The 23,207-nt window shown below is 48.7% G+C and overlaps 1 protein-coding gene across 1 annotated transcript; it reads left to right on the forward strand.

Moving 5' to 3' along the window:
* Positions 1-668: 668 nt before the first annotated feature.
* LOC309805351 (Golgi-associated RAB2B interactor protein 3-like) lies at positions 669-22,836 on the forward strand (the record flags this gene model as incomplete). Its single annotated transcript, XM_082623279.1, has 3 exons — positions 669-1,015; positions 5,706-5,963; positions 22,810-22,836. Exons 1-3 carry the CDS (start codon positions 695-697, stop codon positions 22,834-22,836), a joined length of 606 nt encoding a protein of 201 aa, XP_082479405.1. The 5' UTR covers positions 669-694.
* Between the last annotated feature and the right edge of the window lie 371 nt (positions 22,837-23,207).

Consider the following 23,207-nt stretch of genomic DNA (forward strand, 5'->3'; position numbering starts at 1 on the left):
ACTTTCATGAATGTGTGTTATATTTCACAATAAAAACAGTTTCTAAAACTGTAAAAAAATATATATAAATATAAAAAGTTAGCCTCCCTGAAAAGAGAAAATGGGTGAGAAAATTCTCCATATCCTGGAAATGACAGTACCAATGGGACTCTGACAGGTAGCACTCTTTCTAAGCTCCTGCCAGCACTGTGCTATATACGCTGGGGGCACAGAGAACAGCAATCCCCATAGGATGCCTGCCCTCAGCAAGTACACGGTCCACTTCCAGGATTTTATCCCCAGGACATTGTTCAGCAGAAGCGCCAAGATGATGGAGATTTGTAACAACATCAAGACTGGAAACCACCCAGATATTTACAAGAGCAGGAGGGTTTTCTCAACCGTTTGAGTAGAAAGACTATCCGGCCTACCCACACCTATACCCTGGCAGGGTCAGCCTGTTCCCTATGGACGTGGTGGTTGGTTTAGGGGGAGGCTGGTGAGCCTGCCCCAAGGGGGTGGGGGCTTGGAGGCTCAACAAAGGGGTGTGTGATGCGATGGTGACGGGTCACAAAGGGCTTGCGGTATAAATAGGGTCGGGTCAAGAGACTCTGGCAGAGTCCTGCAGGGAGGTGACGAGGTGCTTTCGTTCCCTCTCTCTCTCTCTCCGAGACTCAACTTGTGGCTGGTGGCTCTGTCTTGAACGAAGAGAGCCATGAGCAGTGAGAGTTTACCTCATTACACGGCCAATAGCTACTGTTCAGTGGGGGTGTCGAGGACCTCCATGGGGGTCCTGCAACGACAACTGTATGAGGGAGGAGAGTATGACATTTTCAAGTACGCTCCCATGTTTGAGAGCGACTTTATCCAGGTCAGCAAGGAAGGAGAACTGATCGACCTAGACAACCGCGTCCGAACGGTGACTGTGGGCGTCCTATCCACCAGCCCCCTCTTCCCACTACCTGACGTCATGCTGCTGGCCCGACCAAGGAAAGTCTGTGCCGGGATCACCAAGGGGAGAGGTTGCAAGCCCGTGAAGACCCTAGAGCTCACCAGGCTGCTCCCCTTGAAGTTTGTCAAGATCTCCATCCACAACCGGGAGAAACAGCAGCTGTGCCTGAGTCTTGCTACCGGCCGGACTTTCTACCTGCAGCTGTGCCCCTCTTCCGACGCACAAGAAGACCTCTTTTCCTATTGGGAAAAGCTTGTCTATATCCTGAGACCACCGGTAGACAGTTACAGCAGTACCCCGATGCTCCAAACTGGAGATGCAGCGACTACAGAGGATGCCGACTTCCTAGTGGTAAGCACCTACAGGGACTCAAGAACACGGGGCAGGGTGCTTTGGGAGAGCAGGGCAAAGCTGGTCCTTCATAGCCTTTGGTGCTCTCTGAGACTCGCCTGGGAAATACCTTCTACCGTTGAAAAGGGTCAGGGACACACGAGCTATCACTACGGGAGTCACCACGCTGGAGAGGTTCCGAGTGCTTCTCCACCTTGTCCCACGAGGCCGAATTTCAGAGAGACCTTAGGTATCCTCTCGGCTGCACTGGTCTCATCACCAGGGCTGTAATCCCTCCTACAGCATCCTGACTCTCTGGTCTCTTCCTGAACACTTACCCCAGCCCAGGTAGTCTCAGCAGGTGGGGAACATCATTCACAGTTAGGAAGTCCTTCCTTCATTGTGTCTCCCCGGGACTCCGACATGCTGACTCAAATCAGCCCAACCCGTGGAGTCACCAAAACGTACAAGGTGTGCATCCCTTGACCCAGGAACCCCACTTCTAGGAATCTGCCCTGCAGGGAGAGAAGCACAAGGGTATAAAGTTAAAGTGTAGAGCATCATGGAGAATTGTATCAGTGCTCTCCCTGACCCTGGGACTGTTCAAGTAAAGTGGAGTGGCCGTTTGACAGGGGTGCAGTAGATGGGGTCTTGCATCCAATGGGAGCTTAGACTGGGTGATGTCAAAGGTTATTCTAAGTATAAGGCCTTGAGTTGCTCAGCTCCAGGGTGAGAGAGGAGCGGACAGTTCTGAGCTCACTTTCTGTCATCTCTCTCTTACCTGTCTCTCCTCCCCTTGGCTCAGACCACAGAGCTCCACAGAGAAAGGGATCAGGATGAGGTTGGGCTTCACAAGCTTCGTGACGTGACTGGAGCCACATCTTGTGCTTATGTGGGGGGAGAGGGAATCCATCATGCCCCCCATGGATCAACTGCAGCCCTGAAAGGCGCCGAAGGATCGGCGGCAGGGATGACGGTGGGCCTGGCGGGAGCCACCATCGAGGATCCAGGAGAAAGCGGATCCGGCCAGGCCACCGCAGGTGCTGCCCGCCTATCCCCGCAGGACACGAACCTGGTCTCGGCGGATGTTGCCAGCACATCCTCGACGGGGGCAGATGGTCCAGAGAGCAGCACGAGCGTGGTGTTGCCAGGTGCAGTCACAACCAGCGAGCCTGCTGCTGGAAGAGCTGAAGGGAAGGTCGCAGCCCCCGTGGTCTCCACCTTGCAGAGTGAAGGCTACACGTCTGAACGGGAAGGAAGCCAGAAGGTCTCCCACCCCAGGGATGAAGCCTGGAAGGAAAAAAAGGAAAGGACACGTCTTCAGCGAGGAAACGTTCCCATCACCGCAGAGCAGGTGAAGGTCACCACAGGACAGGAGGGGACAAGGCCCAGATACCATCCTCCCACTGGTCCTCATGCGGCCATGGAAACTCCAAAGTTGACAAAGGAGGGGAGGACAGCTCGCACACTGAGGAAGAGCCAAGGCCGCCACCAGTTCGGGGACCCTAAGTAAGACATCCAGTGAGATCCTCTCCGTCTTTAGGTGCTTCAGTCATTCCTGATTGAGAAACAAGGCTCACACATGAACACTGAGAGGCAGACAAAGCCCCGGTTGGCTTGCATCCTTCCCTAGAGAGGCAATTCCTACTTTCTCTAATAAAGGAAACCATACAACTCCAAAAGAAATGCTATCTTGTGTTTTCTATGTCCCCTCGCCTGGTAGTGACTTGACAGTGACTTCTGTGATGCGAATTGTGCTTTGGCCTGAGACCCCAGAATCAAAATTTTGTTGTAGAAGATATGTAGTAAGTATCATTAAGCCATTCACTAGGGATGGAAATAGATGCACTATACAGAAATTTTCGCTGCGAGGTTGCGAATCTTTTGAAATAAGATTTAATATGTAAATAGTTTGGGGAGAAGATAAGCTGGGGGAAGTGACTGTGTGGTGTGTATACTTGCGTTGCTGAATTAATTACTTAACTCATCAGGTATTTATTGGGTGTCTGTGCTGTGCCTAGCACGAGGCTATGTTATTGAAAAACGACCCTTTTCTCAGCAAAGCACTCTGGTTTGGTTATGGGCACTCTGCAGAAGGCAAGGAAATAAGCACAGAAAAAGGTTTTCGTCGCTTGCTCGAAGGTCACACGTGCATAGCCACTGCCAGAAAGAGAAGCCTGTTTTCCCCGCAAGGCTTCTCCAGGGCACGTAGGGTGGAGGGAGGACAAGTCTGCAGCCGGGGCTGAGCTTCAGGCCATAGCTGGGGTCAGAGGTTCACCTTATGAAAACAGAAACTCTCTCTGGCTTGTAAGGAAATCAAACCATTGGGAGTTATTTTACTTTGTGTAGGATAAAACAGAACACGGGGGGATCAGGGTTGTCATTGGCTCAACAAAGGGACACAATCTTTATGGTAGAAGCAGCACCAACGACGAGTCCGGAAATCTGAGTTCCTATCCTGTCTGGGCCACTGACTCTCCTGGGTCACTCTGCCTCTCTGTAATGGTACCTCTGTGGGCAGCCACGGGGTCCCCAACTGTAAAACCAATGGATTGGACCGCTGCAGTGATTCTTACCCTTGGTTGTATGTTGCGAGTTCCCTGGGGAGCTTAAAAACAAACAAAAAAAACATTGATAGCCTGACCCCAATCCCAGAGATTCTGATGATATTTAGGTGGGGTAAGCCCTCCAGCACTGGGAGTTTTAAAAATCTCACCCAATAATTCTACTGTGCAGCAGCCAAGTTGGAAAACCACTGGGCTAGGAGGTCTGGGGGGGGGCCTCTTTCCGCCCCAGTATGCCATAACTTTACAGTGGAAGACAGTAGTTCTCCAACATTCACATGCACAAGGATCACCTGGGAAGCCTATTTAAAAAATAACATTTCTCACCATACGATATCCCTTATACATGGACTCTACAGTACGATGCCAATGAACATATCTGCGAAACAGAAACAGACTCCCAGACATAGAAAAGAGACTTGGGGTTTTCAGTGGGGTTGGGGGCAGGGAAGGATTGGGAGTTTGGGATTAGCAGATGCAAACTACTGGGTGGATAAACAGCAGGGTCCTACTGTAGAGCACAGAGAACTCTAGTCAGTATCCTGTGATAAACCATAATGGAAAAGAATAGGAAAAAGACTATACATGAAATACACAAAGAACACACATGAAACTGAATCAGAAATTAACGGAAGAAATTAACACAATAGAAATTCACACAACCTTGTAAATCGACTAGACGTCAATAAAAAAGAAGGGGGAAAAGGAAAAAAATAGAAGCCAAGGTTGGGTTCCCTTTGCGGGGAGGGAGCATGCAGAAGAGGGGCTGGCAGGCTTCTATTTCTTGCTCTGGGTGGCAGCTACAAGGGTGCTCACTTTCTTGTTACTCATTAAGCTATATATTTACGGTTTGTGCACTTTCATGAATGTGTGTTATATTTCACAATAAAAACAGTTTCTAAAACTGTAAAAAAATATATATAAATATAAAAAGTTAGCCTCCCTGAAAAGAGAAAATGGGTGAGAAAATTCTCCATATCCTGGAAATGACAGTACCAATGGGACTCTGACAGGTAGCACTCTTTCTAAGCTCCTGCCAGCACTGTGCTATATACGCTGGGGGCACAGAGAACAGCAATCCCCATAGGATGCCTGCCCTCAGCAAGTACACGGTCCACTTCCAGGATTTTATCCCCAGGACATTGTTCAGCAGAAGCGCCAAGATGATGGAGATTTGTAACAACATCAAGACTGGAAACCACCCAGATATTTACAAGAGCAGGAGGGTTTTCTCAACCGTTTGAGTAGAAAGACTATCCGGCCTACCCACACCTATACCCTGGCAGGGTCAGCCTGTTCCCTATGGACGTGGTGGTTGGTTTAGGGGGAGGCTGGTGAGCCTGCCCCAAGGGGGTGGGGGCTTGGAGGCTCAACAAAGGGGTGTGTGATGCGATGGTGACGGGTCACAAAGGGCTTGCGGTATAAATAGGGTTGGGTCAAGAGACTCTGGCAGAGTCCTGCAGGGAGGTGACGAGGTGCTTTCGTTCCCTCTCTCTCTCTCTCCGAGACTCAACTTGTGGCTGGTGGCTCTGTCTTGAACGAAGAGAGCCATGAGCAGTGAGAGTTTACCTCATTACACGGCCAATAGCTACTGTTCAGTGGGGGTGTCGAGGACCTCCATGGGGGTCCTGCAACGACAACTGTATGAGGGAGGAGAGTATGACATTTTCAAGTACGCTCCCATGTTGGAGAGCGACTTTATCCAGGTCAGCAAGGAAGGAGAACTGATCGACCTAGACAACCGCGTCCGAACGGTGACTGTGGGCGTCCTATCCACCAGCCCCCTCTTCCCACTACCTGACGTCATGCTGCTGGCCCGACCAAGGAAAGTCTGTGCCGGGATCACCAAGGGGAGAGGTTGCAAGCCCGTGAAGACCCTAGAGCTCACCAGGCTGCTCCCCTTGAAGTTTGTCAAGATCTCCATCCACAACCGGGAGAAACAGCAGCTGTGCCTGAGTCTTGCTACCGGCCGGACTTTCTACCTGCAGCTGTGCCCCTCTTCCGACGCACAAGAAGACCTCTTTTCCTATTGGGAAAAGCTTGTCTATATCCTGAGACCACCGGTAGACAGTTACAGCAGTACCCCGATGCTCCAAACTGGAGATGCAGCGACTACAGAGGATGCCGACTTCCTAGTGGTAAGCACCTACAGGGACTCAAGAACACGGGGCAGGGTGCTTTGGGAGAGCAGGGCAAAGCTGGTCCTTCATAGCCTTTGGTGCTCTCTGAGACTCGCCTGGGAAATACCTTCTACCGTTGAAAAGGGTCAGGGACAAACGAGCTATCACTACGGGAGTCACCACGCTGGAGAGTTTCCGAGTGCTTCTCCACCTTGTCCCATGAGGCCGAATTTCAGAGAGACCTTAGGTATCCTCTCGGCTGCACTGGTCTCATCACCAGGGCTGTAATCCCTCCTACAGCATCCTGACTCTCTGGTCTCTTCCTGAACACTTACCCCAGCCCAGGTAGTCTCAGCAGGTGGGGAACATCATTCACAGTTAGGAAGTCCTTCCTTCATTGTGTCTCCCCGGGACTCCGACATGCTGACTCAAATCAGCCCAACCCGTGGAGTCACCAAAACATACAAGGTGTGCATCCCTTGACCCAGGAACCCCACTTCTAGGAATCTGCCCTGCAGGGAGAGAAGCACAAGGGTATAAAGTTAAAGTGTATAGCATCATGGAGAATTGTATCAGTGCTCTCCCTGACCCTGGGACTGTTCAAGTAAAGTGGAGTGGCCGTTTGACAGGGGTGCAGTAGATGGGGTCTTGCATCCAATGGGAGCTTAGACTGGGTGATGTCAAAGGTTATTCTAAGTATAAGGCCTTGAGTTGCTCAGCTCCAGGATGAGAGAGGAGCGGACAGTTCTGAGCTCACTTTCTGTCATCTCTCTCTTACCTGTCTCTCCTCCCCTTGGCTCAGACCACAGAGCTCCACAGAGAAAGGGATCAGGATGAGGTTGGGCTTCACAAGCGTCGTGACGTGACTGGAGCCACGTCTTGTGCTTATGTGGGGGGAGAGGGAATCCATCATGCCCCCCATGGATCAACTGCAGCCCTGAAAGGCGCCGAAGGATCGGCGGCAGGGATGACCGTGGGCCTGGCGGGAGCCACCATCGAGGATCCAGGAGAAAGCGGATCCGGCCAGGCCACCGCAGGTGCTGCCCGCCTATCCCCGCAGGGCACGAACCTGGTCTCGGCGGATGTTGCCAGCACATCCTCGACGGGGGCAGATGGTCCAGAGAGCAGCACGAGCGTGGTGTTGCCAGGTGCAGTCACAACCAGCGAGCCTGCTGCTGGAAGAGCTGAAGGGAAGGTCGCAGCCCCCGTGGTCTCCACCTTGCAGAGTGAAGGCTACACGTCTGAACGGGATGGAAGCCAGAAGGTCTCCCACCCCAGGGATGAAGCCTGGAAGGAAAAAAAGGAAAGGAGGACACGTCTTCAGCGAGGAAACGTTCCCATCACCGCAGAGCAGGTGAAGGTCACCACAGGACAGGAGGGGACAAGGCCCAGATACCATCCTCCCACTGGTCCTCATGCGGCCATGGAAACTCCAAAGTTGACAAAGGAGGGGAGGACAGCTCGCACACTGAGGAAGAGCCAAGGCCGCCACCAGTTCGGGGACCCTAAGTAAGACATCCAGTGAGATCCTCTCCATCTTTAGGTGCTTCAGTCATTCCTGATTGAGAAACAAGGCTCACACATGAACACTGAGAGGCAGACAAAGCCCCGGTTGGCTTGCATCCTTCCCTAGAGAGGCAATTCCTACTTTCTCTAATAAAGGAAACCATACAACTCCAAAAGAAATGCTATCTTGTGTTTTCTATGTCCCCTCGCCTGGTAGTGACTTGACAGTGACTTCTGTGATGCGAATTGTGCTTTGGCCTGAGACCCCAGAATCAAAATTTTGTTGTAGAAGATATGTAGTAAGTATCATTAAGCCATTCACTAGGGATGGAAATAGATGCACTATACAGAAATTTTCACTGCGAGGTTGTGAATCTTTTGAAATAAGATTTAATATGTAAATAGTTTGGGGAGAAGATAAGCTGGGGGAAGTGACTGTGTGGTGTGTATACTTGCGTTGCTGAATTAATTACTTAACTCATCAGGTATTTATTGGGTGTCTGTGCTGTGCCTAGCACGAGGCTATGTTATTGAAAAACGACCCTTTTCTCAGCAAAGCACTCTGGTTTGGTTATGGGCACTCTGCAGAAGGCAAGGAAATAAGCACAGAAAAAGGTTTTCGTCGCTTGCTCGAAGGTCACACGTGCATAGCCACTGCCAGAAAGAGAAGCCTGTTTTCCCCGCAAGGCTTCTCCAGGGCACGTAGGGTGGAGGGAGGACAAGTCTGCAGCCGGGGCTGAGCTTCAGGCCATAGCTGGGGTCAGAGGTTCACCTTATGAAAACAGAAACTCTCTCTGGCTTGTAAGGAAATCAAACCATTGGGAGTTATTTTACTTTGTGTAGGATAAAACAGAACACGGGGGGATCAGGGTTGTCATTGGCTCAACAAAGGGACACAATCTTTATGGTAGAAGCAGCACCAACGACGAGTCCGGAAATCTGAGTTCCTATCCTGTCTGGGCCACTGACTCTGCTGGGTCACTCTGCCTCTCTGTAATGGTACCTCTGTGGGCAGCCACGGGGTCCCCAACTGTAAAACCAATGGATTGGACCGCTGCAGTGATTCTTACCCTTGGTTGTATGTTGCGAGTTCCCTGGGGAGCTTAAAAACAAACAAAAAACACTTTGATAGCCTGACCCCAATCCCAGAGACTCTGATGACATTTAGGTGGGGTAAGCCCTCCAGCACTGGGAGTTTTAAAAATCTCACCCAATAATTCTACTGTGCAGCAGCCAAGTTGCAAAATCACTGGGCTAGGAGGTCTGGGGGGGGGGGCCTCTTTCCGCCCCAGTATGCCATAACTTTACAGTGGAAGACAGTAGTTCTCCAACAGTCACATGCATAAGGATCACCTGGGAAGCCTATTTAAAAAATAACATTTCTCACCATACGATATCCCTTATACATGGACTCTACAGTACGATGCCAATGAACATATCTGCGAAACAGAAACAGACTCCCAGACATAGAAAAGAGACTTGGGGTTTTCAGTGGGGTTGGGGGCAGGGAAGGATTGGGAGTTTGGGATTAGCAGATGCAAACTACAGGGTGGATAAACAGCAGGGTCCTACTGTAGAGCACAGAGAACTCTAGTCAGTATCCTGTGATAAACCATAATGGAAAAGAATAGGAAAAAGACTATACATGAAATACACAAAGAACACACATGAAACTGAATCAGAAATTAACGGAAGAAATTAACACAACAGAAATTCACACAACCTTGTAAATCGACTAGACGTCAATAAAAAAGAAGGGGGGAAAGAAAAAAAATAGAAGCCAAGGTTGGGTTCCCTTTGCGGGGAGGGAGCATGCAGAAGAGGGGCTGGCAGGCTTCTATTTCTTGCTCTGGGTGGCAGCTACAAGGGTGCTCACTTTCTTGTTACTCATTAAGCTATATATTTACGGTTTGTGCACTTTCATGAATGTGTGTTATATTTCACAATAAAAACAGTTTCTAAAACTGTAAAAAAATATATATAAATATAAAAGTTAGCCTCCCTGAAAAGAGAAAATGGGTGAGAAAATTCTCCATATCCTGGAAATGACAGTACCAATGGGACTCTGACAGGTAGCACTCTTTCTAAGCTCCTGCCAGCACTGTGCTATATACGCTGGGGGCACAGAGAACAGCAATCCCCATAGGATGCCTGCCCTCAGCAAGTACACGGTCCACTTCCAGGATTTTATCCCCAGGACATCGTTCAGCAGAGGCGCCAAGATGATGGAGATTTGTAACAACATCAAGACTGGAAACCACCCAGATATTTACAAGAGCAGGAGGGTTTTCTCAACCGTTTGAGTAGAAAGACTATCCGGCCTACCCACACCTATACCCTGGCAGGGTCAGCCTGTTCCCTATGGACGTGGTGGTTGGTTTAGGGGGAGGCTGGTGAGCCTGCCCCAAGGGGGTGGGGGCTTGGAGGCTCAACAAAGGGGTGTGTGATGCGATGGTGACGGGTCACAAAGGGCTTGCGGTATAAATAGGGTCGGGTCAAGAGACTCTGGCAGAGTCCTGCAGGGAGGTGACGAGGTGCTTTCGTTCCCTCTCTCTCTCTCTCCGAGACTCAACTTGTGGCTGGTGGCTCTGTCTTGAACGAAGAGAGCCATGAGCAGTGAGAGTTTACCTCATTACACGGCCAAGAGCTACTGTTCAGTGGGGGTGTCGAGGACCTCCATGGGGGTCCTGCAACGACAACTGTATGAGGGAGGAGAGTATGACATTTTCAAGTACGCTCCCATGTTTGAGAGCGACTTTATCCAGGTCAGCAAGGAAGGAGAACTGATCGACCTAGACAACCGCGTCCGAACGGTGACTGTGGGCGTCGCATCCACCAGCCCCCTCTTCCCACTACCTGACGTCATGCTGCTGGCCCGACCAAGGAAAGTCTGTGCCGGGATCACCAAGGGGAGAGGTTGCAAGCCCGTGAAGACCCTAGAGCTCACCAGGCTGCTCCCCTTGAAGTTTGTCAAGATCTCCATCCACAACCGGGAGAAACAGCAGCTGTGCCTGAGTCTTGCTACCGGCCGGACTTTCTACCTGCAGCTGTGCCCCTCTTCCGACGCACAAGAAGACCTCTTTTCCTATTGGGAAAAGCTTGTCTATATCCTGAGACCACCGGTAGACAGTTACAGCAGTACCCCGATGCTCCAACCTGGAGATGCAGCGACTACAGAGGATGCCGACTTCCTAGTGGTAAGCACCTACAGGGACTCAAGAACACGGGGCAGGGTGCTTTGGGAGAGCAGGGCAAAGCTGGTCCTTCATAGCCTTTGGTGCTCTCTGAGACTCGCCTGGGAAATACCTTCTACCGTTGAAAAGGGTCAGGGACACACGAGCTATCACTACGGGAGTCACCACGCTGGAGAGGTTCCGAGTGCTTCTCCACCTTGTCCCACGAGGCCGAATTTCAGAGAGACCTTAGGTATCCTCTCGGCTGCACTGGTCTCATCACCAGGGCTGTAATCCCTCCTACAGCATCCTGACTCTCTGGTCTCTTCCTGAACACTTACCCCAGCCCAGGTAGTCTCAGCAGGTGGGGAACATCATTCACAGTTAGGAAGTCCTTCCTTCATTGTGTCTCCCCGGGACTCCGACATGCTGACTCAAATCAGCCCAACCCGTGGAGTCACCAAAACGTACAAGGTGTGCATCCCTTGACCCAGGAACCCCACTTCTAGGAATCTGCCCTGCAGGGAGAGAAGCACAAGGGTATAAAGTTAAAGTGTATAGCATCATGGAGAATTGTATCAGTGCTCTCCCTGACCCTGGGACTGTTCAAGTAAAGTGGAGTGGCCGTTTGACAGGGGTGCAGTAGATGGGGTCTTGCATCCAATGGGAGCTTAGACTGGGTGATGTCAAAGGTTATTCTAAGTATAAGGCCTTGAGTTGCTCAGCTCCAGGATGAGAGAGGAGCGGACAGTTCTGAGCTCACTTTCTGTCATCTCTCTCTTACCTGTCTCTCCTCCCCTTGGCTCAGACCACAGAGCTCCACAGAGAAAGGGATCAGGATGAGGTTGGGCTTCACAAGCGTCGTGACGTGACTGGAGCCACGTCTTGTGCTTATGTGGGGGGAGAGGGAATCCATCATGCCCCCCATGGATCAACTGCAGCCCTGAAAGGCGCCGAAGGATCGGCGGCAGGGATGACGGTGGGCCTGGCGGGAGCCACCATCGAGGATCCAGGAGAAAGCGGATCCGGCCAGGCCACCGCAGGTGCTGCCCGCCTATCCCCGCAGGACACGAACCTGGTCTCGGCGGATGTTGCCAGCACATCCTCGACGGGGGCAGATGGTCCAGAGAGCAGCACGAGCGTGGTGTTGCCAGGTGCAGTCACAACCAGCGAGCCTGCTGCTGGAAGAGCTGAAGGGAAGGTCGCAGCCCCCGTGGTCTCCACCTTGCAGAGTGAAGGCTACACGTCTGAACGGGATGGAAGCCAGAAGGTCTCCCACCCCAGGGATGAAGCCTGGAAGGAAAAAAAGGAAAGGAGGACACGTCTTCAGCGAGGAAACGTTCCCATCACCGCAGGACCCGTGAAGGTCACCACAGGACAGGAGGGGACAAGACCCAGAAAGCATCCTCCCACTGGTCCTCATGCGGCCATGAAAACTCCAAAGGTGACAAAGGAGGGGAGGACAGCTCGCAGACGGAGGAAGAGCCAGCCCGCCACCAGTTCGGGGACTCGAAGTAAGACATCCAGTGAGATCCTCTCCTACTTTAGGCGCTTCAGTCATTCCTGATTCAGCACCAAGGCTCACACATGGCCACTGGGAGGTAGACAAAGCCCCGGTTGGCTTGCATCCTTCCCTAGAGAGGCAATTCCTACTTTCTCTAATAAAGGAAACCATACAACTCCAAAAGAAATGCTATCTTGTGTTTTCTATGTCCCCTCGCCTGGTAGTGACTTGACAGTGACTTCTGTGATGCGAATTGTGCTTTGGCCTGAGACCCCAGAATCAAAATTTTGTTGTAGAAGATATGTAGTAAGTATCATTAAGCCATTCACTAGGGCTGGAAATAGATGCACTATACAGAAATTTTCGCTGCGAGGTTGCGAATCTTTTGAAATAAGATTTAATATGTAAATAGTTTGGGGAGAAGATAAGCTGGGGGAAGTGACTGTGTGGTGTGTATACTTGTGTTGCTGAATTAATTACTTAACTCATCAGGTATTTATTGGGTGTCTGTGCTGTGCCTAGCACGAGGCTATGTTATTGAAAAACGACCCTTTTCTCAGCAAAGCACTCTGGTTTGGTTATGGGCACTCTGCAGAAGGCAAGGAAATAAGCACAGAAAAAGGTTTTCGTCGCTTGCTCGAAGGTCACACGTGCATAGCCACTGCCAGAAAGAGAAGCCTGTTTTCCCCGCAAGGCTTCTCCAGGGCACGTAGGGTGGAGGGAGGACAAGTCTGCAGCCGGGGCTGAGCTTCAGGCCATAGCTGGGGTCAGAGGTTCACCTTATGAAAACAGAAACTCTCTCTGGCTTGTAAGGAAATCAAACCATTGGGAGTTATTTTACTTTGTGTAGGATAAAACAGAACACGGGGGGATCAGGGTTGTCATTGGCTCAACAAAGGGACCCAATCTTTATGGTAGAAGCAGCACCAACGACGAGTCCGGAAATCTGAGTTCCTATCCTGTCTGGGCCACTGACTCTCCTGGGTCACTCTGCCTCTCTGTAATGGTACCTCTGTGGGCAGCCACGGGGTCCCCAACTGTAAAACCAATGGATTGGACCGCTGCAGTGATTCTTACCCTTGGTTGTATGTTGCGAGTTCCCTGGGGAGATTAAAAACAAACAAAAAAAACATTGATAGCCTGACCCCAATCCCAGAGACTCTGATGACATTTAGGTGGGGTAAGCCCTCCAGCACTGGGAGTTTTAAAAATCTCACCCAATAATTCTACTGTGCAGCAGCCAAGTTGGAAAACCACTGGGCTAGGAGGTCTGGGGGGGGGCCTCTTTCCGCCCCAGTATGCCATAACTTTACAGTGGAAGACAGTAGTTCTCCAACAGTCACATGCATAAGGATCACCTGGGAAGCCTATTTAAAAAATAACATTTCTCACCATACGATATCCCTTATACATGGACTCTACAGTACGATGCCAATGAACATATCTGCGAAACAGAAACAGACTCCCAGACATAGAAAAGAGACTTGGGGTTTTCAGTGGGGTTGGGGGCAGGGAAGGATTGGGAGTTTGGGATTAGCAGATGCAAACTACAGGGTGGATAAACAGCAGGGTCCTACTGTAGAGCACAGAGAACTCTAGTCAGTATCCTGTGATAAACCATAATGGAAAAGAATAGGAAAAAGACTATACATGAAATACACAAAGAACACACATGAAACTGAATCAGAAATTAACGGAAGAAATTAACACAACAGAAATTCACACAACCTTGTAAATCGACTAGACGTCAATAAAAAAGAAGGGGGAAAAGGAAAAAAATAGAAGCCAAGGTTGGGTTCCCTTTGCGGGGAGGGAGCATGCAGAAGAGGGGCTGGCAGGCTTCTATTTCTTGCTCTGGGTGGCAGCTACAAGGGTGCTCACTTTCTTGTTACTCATTAAGCTATATATTTACGGTTTGTGCACTTTCATGAATGTGTGTTATATTTCACAATAAAAACAGTTTCTAAAACTGTAAAAAAATATATATAAATATAAAAAGTTAGCCTCCCTGAAAAGAGAAAATGGGTGAGAAAATTCTCCATATCCTGGAAATGACAGTACCAATGGGACTCTGACAGGTAGCACTCTTTCTAAGCTCCTGCCAGCACTGTGCTATATACGCTGGGGGCACAGAGAACAGCAATCCCCATAGGATGCCTGCCCTCAGCAAGTACACGGTCCACTTCCAGGATTTTATCCCCAGGACATCGTTCAGCAGAAGCGCCAAGATGATGGAGATTTGTAACAACATCAAGACTGGAAACCACCCAGATATTTACAAGAGCAGGAGGGTTTTCTCAACCGTTTGAGTAGAAAGACTATCCGGCCTACCCACACCTATACCCTGGCAGGGTCAGCCTGTTCCCTATGGACGTGGTGGTTGGTTTAGGGGGAGGCTGGTGAGCCTGCCCCAAGGGGGTGGGGGCTTGGAGGCTCAACAAAGGGGTGTGTGATGCGATGGTGACGGGTCACAAAGGGCTTGCGGTATAAATAGGGTCGGGTCAAGAGACTCTGGCAGAGTCCTGCAGGGAGGTGACGAGGTGCTTTCGTTCCCTCTCTCTCTCTCTCCGAGACTCAACTTGTGGCTGGTGGCTCTGTCTTGAACGAAGAGAGCCATGAGCAGTGAGAGTTTACCTCATTACACGGCCAATAGCTACTGTTCAGTGGGGGTGTCGAGGACCTCCATGGGGGTCCTGCAACGACAACTGTATGAGGGAGGAGAGTATGACGTTTTCAAGTACGCTCCCATGTTTGAGAGCGACTTTATCCAGGTCAGCAAGGAAGGAGAACTGATCGACCTAGACAACCGCGTCCGAACGGTGACTGTGGGCGTCGCATCCACCAGCCCCCTCTTCCCACTACCTGACGTCATGCTGCTGGCCCGACCAAGGAAAGTCTGTGTCGGGATCACCAAGGGGAGAGGTTGCAAGCCCGTGAAGACCCTAGAGCTCACCAGGCTGCTCCCCTTGAAGTTTGTCAAGATCTCCATCCACAACCGGGAGAAACAGCAGCTGTGCCTGAGTCTTGCTACCGGCCGGACTTTCTACCTGCAGCTGTGCCCCTCTTCCGACGCACAAGAAGACCTCTTTTCCTATTGGGAAAAGCTTGTCTATATCCTGAGACCACCGGTAGACAGTTACAGCAGTACCCCGATGCTCCAAACTGGAGATGCAGCGACTACAGAGGATGCCGACTTCCTAGTGGTAAGCACCTACAGGGACTCAAGAACACGGGGCAGGGTGCTTTGGGAGAGCAGGGCAAAGCTGGTCCTTCATAGCCTTTGGTGCTCTCTGAGACTCGCCTGGGAAATACCTTCTACCGTTGAAAAGGGTCAGGGACACACGAGCTATCACTACGGGAGTCACCACGCTGGAGAGGTTCCGAGTGCTTCTCCACCTTGTCCCACGAGGCCGAATTTCAGAGAGACCTTAGGTATCCTCTCGGCTGCACTGGTCTCATCACCAGGGCTGTAATCCCTCCTACAGCATCCTGACTCTCTGGTCTCTTCCTGAACACTTACCCCAGCCCAGGTAGTCTCAGCAGGTGGGGAACATCATTCACAGTTAGGAAGTCCTTCCTTCATTGTGTCTCCCCGGGACTCCGACATGCTGACTCAAATCAGCCCAACCCGTGGAGTCACCAAAACGTACAAGGTGTGCATCCCTTGACCCAGGAACCCCACTTCTAGGAATCTGCCCTGCAGGGAGAGAAGCACAAGGGTATAAAGTTAAAGTGTAGAGCATCATGGAGAATTGTATCAGTGCTCTCCCTGACCCTGGGACTGTTCAAGTAAAGTGGAGTGGCCGTTTGACAGGGGTGCAGTAGATGGGGTCTTGCATCCAATGGGAGCTTAGACTGGGTGATGTCAAAGGTTATTCTAAGTATAAGGCCTTGAGTTGCTCAGCTCCAGGATGAGAGAGGAGCGGACAGTTCTGAGCTCACTTTCTGTCATCTCTCTCTTACCTGTCTCTCCTCCCCTTGGCTCAGACCACAGAGCTCCACAGAGAAAGGGATCAGGATGAGGTTGGGCTTCACAAGCGTCGTGACGTGACTGGAGCCACGTCTTGTGCTTATGTGGGGGGAGAGGGAATCCATCATGCCCCCCATGGATCAACTGCAGCCCTGAAAGGCGCCGAAGGATCGGCGGCAGGGATGACCGTGGGCCTGGCGGGAGCCACCATCGAGGATCCAGGAGAAAGCGGATCCGGCCAGGCCACCGCAGGTGCTGCCCGCCTGTCCCCGCAGGACACGAACCTGGTCTCGGCGGATGTTGCCAGCACATCCTCGACGGGGGCAGATGGTCCAGAGAGCAGCACGAGCGTGGTGTTGCCAGGTGCAGTCACAACCAGCGAGCCTGCTGATGGAAGAGCTGAAGGGAAGGTCGCAGCCCCCGTGGTCTCCACCTTGCAGAGTGAAGGCTACACGTCTGAACGGGAAGGAAGCCAGAAGGTCTCCCACCCCGGGGATGAAGCCTGGAAGGAAAAAAAGGAAAGGAGGACACGTCTTCAGCGAGGAAACGTTCCCATCACCGCAGGACAGGTGAAGGTCACCACAGGACAGGAGGGGACAAGGCCCAGATACCATCCTCCCACTGGTCCTCATGCGGCCATGGAAACTCCAAAGTTGACAAAGGAGGGGAGGACAGCTCGCACACTGAGGAAGAGCCAAGGCCGCCACCAGTTCGGGGACCCTAAGTAAGACATCCAGTGAGATCCTCTCCGTCTTTAGGTGCTTCAGTCATTCCTGATTGAGAAACAAGGCTCACACATGAACACTGAGAGGCAGACAAAGCCCCGGTTGGCTTGCATCCTTCCCTAGAGAGGCAATTCCTACTTTCTCTAATAAAGGAAACCATACAACTCCAAAAGAAATGCTATCTTGTGTTTTCTATGTCCCCTCGCCTGGTAGTGACTTGACAGTGACTTCTGTGATGCGAATTGTGCTTTGGCCTGAGACCCCAGAATCAAAATTTTGTTGTAGAAGATATGTAGTAAGTATCATTAAGCCATTCACTAGGGATGGAAATAGATGCACTATACAGAAATTTTCGCTGCGAGGTTGCGAATCTTTTGAAATAAGATTTAATATGTAAATAGTTTGGGGAGAAGATAAGCTGGGGGAAGTGACTGTGTGATGTGTATACTTGCGTTGCTGAATTAATTACTTAACTCATCAGGTATTTATTGGGTGTCTGTGCTGTGCCTAGCACGAGGCTATGTTATTGAAAAACGACCCTTTTCTCAGCAAAGCACTCTGGTTTGGTTATGGGCACTCTGCAGAAGGCAAGGAAATAAGCACAGAAAAAGGTTTTCGTCGCTTGCTCGAAGGTCACACGTGCATAGCCACTGCCAGAAAGAGAAGCCTGTTTTCCCCGCAAGGCTTCTCCAGGGCACGTAGGGTGGAGGGAGGACAAGTCTGCAGCCGGGGCTGAGCTTCAGGCCATAGCTGGGGTCAGAGGTTCACCTTATGAAAACAGAAACTCTCTCTGGCTTGTAAGGAAATCAAACCATTGGGAGTTATTTTACTTTGTGTAGGATAAAACAGAACACGGGGGGATCAGGGTTGTCATTGGCTCAACAAAGGGACACAATCTTTATGGTAGAAGCAGCACCAACGACGAGTCCGGAAATCTGAGTTCCTATCCTGTCTGGGCCACTGACTCTCCTGGGTCACTCTGCCTCTCTGTAATGGTACCTCTGTGGGCAGCCACGGGGTCCCCAACTGTAGAACCAATGGATTGGACCGCTGCAGTGATTCTTACCCTTGGTTGTATACTGCGAGTTCCCTGGGGAGCTTAAAAACAAACAAAAAAAACATTGATAGCCTGACCCCAATCCCAGAGATTCTGATGACATTTAGGTGGGGTAAGCCCTCCAGCACTGGGAGTTTTAAAAATCTCACCCAATAATTCCACTGTGCAGCAGCCAAGTTGGAAAACCACTGGGCTAGGAGGTCTGGGGGGGCCTCTTTCCGCCCCAGTATGCCATAACTTTACAGTGGAAGACTGTAGTTCTCCAACATTCACATGCATAAGGATCACCTGGGAAACCTATTTAAAAAATAACATTTCTCACCATATGATATCCCTTATACATGGACTCTAAAGTACGATGCAAATGAACATATCTGCAAAACAGAAACAGACTCCCAGACATAGAAAAGAGACTTGGGGTTTTCTGTGGGGTTGGGGGCGGGGAAGGTTTTGGAGTTTGGGATTAGCAGATACAAACTACAGGGTGGATAAACAGCAGGGTCTTACTGTAGAGCACAGAGAACTACAGTCAGTATCCTGCGATAAACCATAATAGAAAAAGAATATGAAACTGAATATATATATATACATAAAACTGAATCAGAAATTAACAGAAGAAATTAACACAACAGAAATTAACACAACCTTGTAAATCAACTATACGTCTATAAAAAAGAAGAAGGAAAAGAAAAAAAAATAGAAGCCAAGGTTGGGTTCCCTTTGTGGGGAGGGGGCATGCAGAAGAGGGGCTGGCAGGGCTCTGTTTCTTGCTCTGGGTGGCAGCTACAATGGTGTTCACCTTCTTGTTACTCATTAAGCTATATATTTACGGTTTGTGCACTTTCATGAATGTGTGTTATATTGCACAATAAAAACAGTTTCTAAAACTGTAAAAAAATAGAAAAAGAAATATAAAAAGTTAGCCTCCCTGAAAAGAGAAAATGGGTGAGAAAATTCTCCATTTCCTGGAAATGACAGTACCAATGGGACTCTGACAGGTAGCACTCTTTCTAAGCTCCTGCCAGCACTGTGCTATATACGCTGGGGGCACAGAGAACAGCAATCCCCATAGGATGCCTGCCCTCAGCAAGTACACGGTCCACTTCCAGGATTTTATCCCCAGGACATCGTTCAGCAGAAGCGCCAAGATGATGGAGATTTGTAACAACAACAAAACTGGAAACCACCCAGATATTTACAAGAGCAGGAGGGTTTTCTCAACCGTTTGAGTAGGAAGACTATCCGGCCTACCCACACCTATTCCCTGGCAGGGTCAGCCTGTTCCCTATGGACGTGGTGGTTGGTTTAGGGGGAGGCTGGTGAGCCTGCCCCAAGGGGGTGGGGGCTTGGAGGCTCAACAAAGGGGTGTGTGATGCGATGGTGACGGGTCACAAAGGGCTTGCGGTATAAATAGGGTCGGGTCAAGAGACTCTGGCAGAGTCCTGCAGGGAGGTGACGAGGTGCTTTCGTTCCCTCTCTCTCTCTCTCCGAGACTCAACTTGTGGCTGGTGGCTCTGTCTTGAACGAAGAGAGCCATGAGCAGTGAGAGTTTACCTCATTACACGGCCAATAGCTACTGTTCAGTGGGGGTGTCGAGGACCTCCATGGGGGTCCTGCAACGACAACTGTACGAGGGAGGAGAGTATGACACAGAGAATCCTAAAGATGCTACCAGAAAACTAGTAGAGCTAATCAATGAATTTGGTAAAGTAGTAGGATACAAAATTAATGCAGAGAAATCTCTGGGATTCCTGTACACTAATGATGAAAAATCTGAAGGTGAAATCAAGAAAACACTCCCATTTACCATTGCAACAAGAAGAATAAAATATCTAGGAATAGACCTACCTAAGGAGACAAAAGACCTGTACGCAGAAAATTATAAGACACTGATGAAAGAAATTAAAGATGATACAAATAGATGGAGAGATATACCATGTTCCTGGGTTGGAAGAATCAATATTGTGAAAATGGCTCTACTACCCAAAGCAATCTGCAGATTCAATGCAATCCCTATCAAACCACCACTGGCATTTTTCAAAGAACTAGAAGAAAAAATTTCAAAATTTGTTTGGAAAAACAAAAGACCCCGAATAGCCAAAGCAATCTTTTTTTTTTTTCTTCAGTATGTGGGCCTCTCACTGTCGTAGCCTCTCCCATTTCGGAGCACAGACTCCGGACGTGCAAGCTCAAAGGCCATGGCTCACAGGCTCAGCTGCTCCGTGGCATGTGGCATCCTCCCGGATCGGGGCATGAACCTGTGTCTCCTGCATCGGCAGGCGGACTCTCAAACACTGCGCCACCAGGGAAGCCCCCAAAGCAATCTTGAGAATGAACAATGGAGCTGCAGCCATCAGGCTCCCTGACTTCAGACTATACTACAAAGCTACAGTAATCAAGACAGTGTGGTACTAGCACAAAAACAGAAAAATAGATCAATGGAACAGGATAGAAAGCCCAGAGATAAACCCACGCACATATGGTCAACTTATCTTTGATAAAGGAGGCAGGAATATACAGTGGAGAAAGGACAGCCTCTTCAATAAGTGGTGCTGGGAAAACTGGACAGGGACATGTAAAAGTATAAGATTAGATCATTCCCTAACACCATACACAAAAATAAGATCAAAATGGATTAAAGACCTAATTGTAAGGCCAGAAACTATCAAACTCTTAGAGGAAAACATAGGCAGAACACTCTATGACATAAATCACAGCAAGATCCTTTTGGACCCACCTCCTAGAGAAATGGAAATAAAAACAAAGATAAACAAATGGGACCTAATGAAACTTCAAACCTTTTGCACAGCAAAGGAAACCATAAACAAGACCAAAAGACAATCCTCAGAATGCGAGAAAATATGTGCAAATGAAGCAACTGACAAAGGATTAATCTCCAAAATTTATAAACACCTCATGCAGCTCAGTAGCAAAAAAACAAACAACCCAATCCAAAAATGGACAGAAGACCTAAATAGACATTTCTCCAAAGAAGATATACAGACTGCCAACAAACACATGAAAGAATGCTCAACATCATTAATCATTAGAGAAATGCAAATCAAAACTACAATGAGATATCATCTCACACCAGTCAGAATGGCCATCATCAAAAAATCTGGGAACAATAAATGCTGGAGAGGGTGTGGAGAAAAGGGAACACTCTTGCACTGCTGGTGGGAATGTGAATTGGTACAGCCACTATGGAGAACAGTATGGAGGTTCCTTAAAAAACTACAAATAGAACTAGCATATGACCCCGCAATCCCACTACTAGGCATATACCCTGAGAAAACCATAATTCCAATAGAGACATGTACCAAAATGTTCATTGCAGCTCTATTCACAATAGCCCAGAGATGGAAACAACCTAAGTGTCCATCATTGGATGAATGGATAAAGAAGATGTGGCACTTATACACAATGGAATATTACTCAGCCATAAAAAGAAACGAAATTGAGCTATTTGTAATGAGGTGGATAGACCTAGAGTGTGTCATACAGAGTGAAGTAAGTCAGAAAGAGAAAGACAAATACCGTATGGTAACACATATATATACATATATGGAATTTAAGAAAAAAAAATGTCATGAAGAACCTAGGGGTAAAACAGGAATAAAGACACAGACCTACTTGAGAATGGACTTGAGGATATGGGGAGGGGGAAGGGTAAGCTGTGACAAAGCGAGAGGGAGGCATGGACATATATACACTACCAAACGTAAGGTAGATAGATAGTGGGAAGCAGCCGCATAGCACAGGGAGATCAGCTCGGTGCTTTGTGACCACCTGGAGGGGTGGGATAGGGAGGGTGGGAGGGAGGGAGACGCAAGAGGGAAGGGATATGGGAACAGATGTATATGTAAGACTGATTCACTTTGTTATAAAGCAGAAACTAATTTTAAATATTAATTAATTAATTTTTAAAAAAAGAGAAAAACAAATACCGTATGCTAACACATATATATGGAATCAAAAAAAAAAAAAGGTTCTGATGAACCTAGGGAAAGGATAGGAATAAAGACGCAGAGGTAGAGAATGGACCTGAGGACAAGGGGAGGGGGAAGGGTAAGCTGGGACGAAGTGAGAGAGTGGCATGGACACATATACGCTACCAAATGTAAAATAGATAGCTAGTCGGAAGCAGCTGCATAGCACAGGGAGATCAGCTCGGTGCTTTGTGTCCACCTAGAGGGATGGGATATGGAGGGTGGGAGGGACACGCAAGAGGGAGGAGATATGGGGATATATGTATATGTATGGCTGATTCACTTTGTTATAAAGCAGAAACTAACACACCATTGTAGAGCAATTTTCCTCTAATAAAGATACTTAAAAAAAAAAAACCTTAGAATTATCTAGTCTTTTCCACCAAGAATAGACATTCACACTGATGTATGTCATTTCGCTTCCCACAGTCATGTCTCCCATTTATAATTGCTAAATATGCCAGGTTCACAAAGTTTCCCCATTTGGGTGCCCTATTTGAATTTGTGTATAAATACTCACTCCTCCAAATGTTCTATATGAATACACAAAATATCCGTTTCAGCACAGAGTGCATAAATTCAGGGCTGGAGGCGTGTGGCATACTGCAGAATGGCACTAATTCAGGAGTCAGCTTGTAGAGGTATGGATAGGGCTTAGCTGTATGCTTGCCATGGAACCTTGGGGACCTCAGTTTTAACTCTCTGAACCTGTTTCCTGATTGCCAAATTGGAGAATACTAGACTTCTCATATTCCTCTCATAGATAACTGAAATCACGGATAATACTTTTTAAAACTATTCATTGACCTTCACTTTGAGAACAAAGGAAAGAACTATAATCAAAGCCAGATGCTTAAAGAAATTACAAGGTAACTTGGAGATACGTGAAATGGACTACAGTTCCAATATTTCCATCAACTTGCTCAAATTTCTTCTCCAGGATGCAGGAACTCTATCAGTAAAATGAGAGACTGAATGGTGTTTTATGTGTCCTTCAATTTTGTTTCTGAGTGACTGAATCTCTGCAGCATTATTAAGAGTACTGTCATTGTAGCTTGAACTTAAGTACCATCATATGAGCACCTGAATTAAGCCTTTGGCTGCCTTCAGAGCCAGGATTCAGCCCCTGTAGTGTGGAACATGGGATTACAATCAAGAGCAGTAAAATCTGGTATACATAATAACTAAAAGCAATGTGGGACTGTCAATTGGGTCCTAGAACAACAAAAATATAGTTAGTGAAAAAAAGTTGGTAAAATATGAATAAAGTCCATAATTGGTTATTAATAATGTTCCAATGGTAATTTTTTGGTTTGATAGGTATACTATATCATTAGG

Source organism: Mesoplodon mirus, assembly GCF_964341445.2.
Source record: "Mesoplodon mirus genome assembly, chromosome: 5".
Classification (NCBI taxonomy): Eukaryota; Metazoa; Chordata; class Mammalia; order Artiodactyla; family Ziphiidae; genus Mesoplodon; species Mesoplodon mirus.